Below are 5,160 nucleotides of genomic sequence, written 5' to 3'. Positions count from 1 at the left end.
GAATAATGCAGGTTGAACATACATGTAAATTCCAAAAGGCCCACTAAGACAAGCAATAATTGTAATTACTATTCTTTGCATAAGTGTTGCTTTTGACTTGAGTGACAATAATTTAATTGGAATGCAACTTCAAACTGCTTCAGTAAATTACGATCAATATTATTATTTTTCCACAACAATGGTGAGATTTGGTCAATGCCAAATTGATGCAATTTGAATCTATTCAAATTCTAATATTATGACAAAATGCCATGCCTTTAAAATGCATGCATTTACGAAAAAAAATGATCCTTCCAAAAGTCAGCTGATTTAGGGACCTTTTTACTGAATTTTTTAGTTGTGAAAAAAATTAAAATGTTCCTTTAAAAGGCGTATTACTAAGCTTTTAAGATGTTACACCTTACAAGCATTCTTTAAGTCTTCTATTTCAACCTCTGTGGGATGATGCTTTTTCAATGGTCCACTGTCTACCTACAGTGTAAAAGAAAAAGTGGAAAGTTAAAGATTGAAAAAAAAAACATATCAATCACTGTATGTGAGAAAAAATTTCAGCATGGCACTACATATTATTAAATTTTTACTAAGTTGATGAACTTTTTGATGCCACTCACAGGACCATATGGTCATCTCCACTCTTGCAATACTAGACATACAAGTTCAGATTTGCAATGCCTACAGTTCAAATTTAAACCAAAAGGAGAAAATATACGAGTGTTGCCAACAGACAAAAAATTAAGAGTTCTACCACAAAACAAAGTTTGCTTAAGATCAATGCATGATTGTATGTTTGGCACATTTAAAAACCTTGCTTAAAATTCATGGTTCAAGAAATACCTCATCACTGAAAAGCCAAGGTCCTTTGCATGTTACTGCTGAATGCATCCAACATCTCGGACTGGGCCACTGGATGGTCTGGAGATATCAATGTTGACTTTGTAAAAGTACAGTGCTCTGTAACAAACCCACTTGTCTGGAATATTCTGATTGGAAACTTTCACAGCAATCACTGTGGTGTCAGAGACCAACACATAAGCCACTTCATATTCCAGCTCAGCGGTAGGCTTGTAGCTTTCAGGGAACTCCATGCCAGGCGGAAGATCTAGGACAACAGAGAGGGTCTGGGGCGCATCGGCAGGGATTTTGCTGTGGATGTAAGGCAGCTGATCGATTCGCCAAACCACTGAGCCATACTCTGGCTCATACATTGCTTTACCAAGTGAAACACCAATGGAACACTTGGAATGCTTGAGACGACTTTTAATTCCTGCAGCACGCCGTCCCTTACTCGATTTGATAGAGGTCTCACCTCTGAACACTCTGCCAGTCCTGAAGAGAGGTACCCAAGACTCTGGGATTGGAAATCTAAAAGCTACATTGCTTCTTACATACTTTGCCATCTTTGTATCCTGACAAACTTGGATTTCTGCTTTCAGCTCAACTCTTTGCTCACTGTGAATAGTAAGTTTTGCTTTCACAAGAAGGGGCAATGGTTTCTTGTGATCAACAGGAAAGCGCATCAGTTCAAAATTACATGCATCCAGAGGGTGAAACATTATGGTGTGGCTCTGTTCAAATGTTGTCACATCGACACATTTATGAAAGTCACATTGCCGAAGTTTCACCCAGTGGTGAACTCGCTGTGGCTTCAATTCCCCTCGTAAACGTGCTTCTTCCCTCTCCCTCACAACAATATCATTTAACACCAATTGGCACTCAGGATCTCCAGTGAGAAAAGCCCGCAATTTAATTACGACTTTGGCATTTTTGCGCAAAATGGTGCCATCGCCAGACATGAGAACACAAGTAACATCATCTACATCAACAAAGACTTCATCATGGCGATAAGTAATACCTCTGTCTCTATATGCTGGTAGAAGACGGAGGGAATTGTTAAAAGATTGAATAAGTTCCCTAATAACTGTGTGACTTGGAGATGCAATCTTAATGATGGGTGTTCCTTGGGATATATGTTCAACAGTGCCGCGATGCCGAAGACTTCTCCCCTCTATGTATTTGACATACTCTAGTTTTACTGTGTGTACTTTAGCACCATGTTCAAATGACTGTAATTTAGGTGCTGTCATAACAAAATAAGCTTGTAATGGGATCTCCCTAAAGGGAGCAGATAATTCATACTCCTCAAAGATCTGCACGGTTGTACCCTCTAACTTGATAACCACAGGTTTCCAGACACGAGAACCAATTTTACGCTTCTTATCAGGAAAACGCAGAAGCATTGCCCATGATCCATTTGCTACTGGCTTTTCTACAAAAAGTAGCTTGCCATTTTCCTGTGTAGTCTGCTGTCTAATGCCAGATGTAAGCGGCATTGTGTCGACTTGCTCCTGAATTGGCTTGCTGTTATTGACTGATGATGAAACTAATTTTGTATTGACCATTGCTAGTTCTTCACTGCCAGTGGCTGGCTGTGCTATATTCACACTCTCTGAAACCAGGAACGGTTTAGCATCCATGAGTGGAGTTGATGACAAAATGGGGCCTTCGTTTACTGCTGTATGTGAAGTTGCTGTGATAGATGCAGAGTCAACCTTGTCTGCCTGAAATGGATTTGACGTAGGTGGTTTGAATGGGTTACTTCCTGAAGGTGGAGTAGCACGAATAAATGGATTTGGGCTTGGAACATTACTACTTGTAGATTTAACTCCAACATCCAGCTCTAACAAGTCTAAATTTAGTCCAACTTTGCTACTGGAATCCCCAAAGGTAACCCATTCCTCACCAGCCGAGCTTGAAGTTGGTTGTTGAACATTGGTCGTCTTGGTGCTATCATCAAATTTAATCCACGATTTACTAGCGAGTAAATCCAGTTCGTCTGAAGTGAATGACACTGGAGGAATAACCGAAGTGGTTTTTTCTTCAGCTGCACAACTAACCGTGCTTGAAGTTTGATTCATGTCATCTCCAATAGTCGAGTTGTGGCTTGAAACGCCAGTATTAGTAGTTTCCAACTTACCGATATGGCTTGCGTTCGTCAAAATAACGCTCGAATCCAACTTTTGTTGAGTCACATTCGAATTACTTTCATCGCCAAAACTGACCCAGTTCATGGCAAGTTCAGATTTTCCTGAAGAATGATGAGCAGTTGTGAATTGCTCAGGAACATTTAGCTTCGCTTTGTTATTAGAAACAAAAGGAACAGCTGATTTCACAGCATTCTCCTCGTTCAAAGCAGTAGTTACGTTTGTTCCTTGGTTAAACGATGTAGAATCCTTTTTAACTGCCTTAGGATCGGTGACAGGCAAATTGGGGATCATGTCTGCGGTCGCTGCGGCTTGTTGCAATCGAATCGAATCAAAGGCAGACATCTTCGAGGTCATTGCGTCCAATGGCAAAGGTGTTTGAATTTCCGCCTGGTCTGCGGCCGTCTTCAGCGAATGTTCACTGTTTCCTTCCTCGAGTGTTGTTTCTTGATTTTTAACTGAATCTTTCCCCGGTTTATCCTCAAAAGTGGTCCATTTTGATGTCGACGCAGCAATCGAGCTGTTACCAATCCGACTGTTGGCAGCTGTTTGTGACTCTCTACTTGTCTCTAGCTCTTCGTTGATTTGGCAGTCAACACCATCTGCTTCGGTGGTCGAAAGATTTACTAATTTGCCGGCGGACACCCCTTCCTTCAATCCTAAATCTGACTCGCTACCGGAAAGATCCGTCGACACTGCTACATCTAACATAGGATCGATCGATTTCAAACTAAACTCGGTTTTGTTCAATGCTTTGCCCTCATTCTCAGATCTCTCCTCCAAATTCTCCTTAAGTTCAGATCCTTTGATTCCGGTCTCCCTGTGAAGCAAATATTTCTCTTGCTGTCCTAGGGATGGTTGTCCGCTCCTTGATTCGCTATGCTCATAAATGTTGTTGAGCGCTTGGCGACCAAAGATCTGGATGCTCTGGCTATGGTCGCTGATGGATCCCTTTTTCTCCTCGAAATTTTCCCATTTATCGCGATTTATGGAGTTAGGAGTTATCCCACCTCTGTCGACCATTATTGAAGGCAAGCAAGCTTAATCGACATAATTTGAAAAGGACCAAAGAAAACAACACTGTGGATGTGAACGAAAAGAATTCAGAAAAAACAGCGCGATATCGAGGCTGCTTCCAATTCCTTACCCATCCCTACTGGGCAGATCTTCGACTTCCTTGTATTTCTTTTCGTTACGTAAGTACGTAGAATGTTCCGGAGAATATTCTTTCCTAGTTATTTTACTCACTAGCAATTCATTTCTCTTATATCAAAAATGATCTCAAACCAACTCGCTCTCCATTTGCAACTAATCGCCGCCAATCGAATTTGTCAAGAACACTCAAGGAACCCCCACACATTTGGAGCCGTTTGACAGAAGTTCGTATATGTTTTGTAAATTATTTCGATGAAGTACTTAATTCTTAGTGGTGTGTTATAGTCAAGTTAAGCAACGACTTTTTTTGGGGAAAATTTTTGGCTAAATCTGCGGAAAAACTAAGACAGAGTGGACGAAACTTGGCCTTATTTCCGCTAGTTTCAATGAGATTTCAAATGTTAACGTCCCCCGGGGTTAAGATTAAATTCTCCTTCGATGCATAAATTACGAATGTCACCTGGCATGCATCGTTAGAAACAATGGAAAAATGACAAACGTCCCTTAGAGTGCTTAGGCATCAGTTTTGTTTCCATTAATTTTTTGACACAACAATTTTCATTAGGCTTTTATCTGTCCTTCTGCCAATCCAAGAAGAGTAAATTAGAGCAAATAAATAAAATGCGAATTTTAGAGTACTTCTGATATCGGACGAAACCAAGAGAAAATAAAGGACGAAGCCAAATTAAAGGACAGGAGCTTTTCAATGAAAGTGATGTTTACGACATAAAAGGCACGATTACAGTACATCTGACAATTTTACACAAAGAGCTTTGCCGAGGGTCGTAAAGCTTCGAGCAACTTCTATTGAGCGCGTTCGTTCATCAGCGTCAAGCTCGAGGTACCAAGCGACAGTGCTCTTCGTTGCCAAGACAGAATTTTACAAAATACTTTGCCTTCATCTCACATCAAATAGAATTTATTCAATACCAACATATGTTTAATCTCACGGTTTCTTTTGTCGTTTCAACCAGTAATTGATTTTAAGGTTGCCCACATTAAAAAAAAATATATTTTCCTTAAA

The 5,160-nt window shown here is 40.3% G+C and overlaps 1 protein-coding gene across 1 annotated transcript; it reads right to left on the bottom strand.

Moving 5' to 3' along the window:
- Window positions 1-334: 334 nt before the first annotated feature.
- On the bottom strand, window positions 335-4,127 carry LOC137985023 (stonin-2-like). The gene is made up of 2 exons (XM_068832433.1): window positions 835-4,127; window positions 335-471 (listed from the first exon to the last, which is right to left on the bottom strand). The coding sequence occupies exon 1, from the start codon at window positions 4,002-4,004 to the stop codon at window positions 867-869; it is 3,138 nt and encodes a 1,045-aa protein (XP_068688534.1). The 5' UTR covers window positions 4,005-4,127; the 3' UTR covers window positions 335-471; window positions 835-866.
- Between the last annotated feature and the right edge of the window lie 1,033 nt (window positions 4,128-5,160).

Source organism: Montipora foliosa, chromosome 14 (genome assembly GCF_036669935.1).
Source record: "Montipora foliosa isolate CH-2021 chromosome 14, ASM3666993v2, whole genome shotgun sequence".
NCBI classification, from domain to species: Eukaryota; Metazoa; Cnidaria; class Anthozoa; order Scleractinia; family Acroporidae; genus Montipora; species Montipora foliosa.
Note: the sequence above shows the minus strand (reverse complement) of the source record. Positions and strands in the feature narration are given on the sequence as shown.

Bases quoted from the DNA above. Each gene is read 5' to 3' on its own strand.
- LOC137985023 (XM_068832433.1), bottom strand. From the start codon at position 4,004: ATGGTCGACAGAGGTGGGATAACTCCTAACTCCATAAATCGCGATAAA.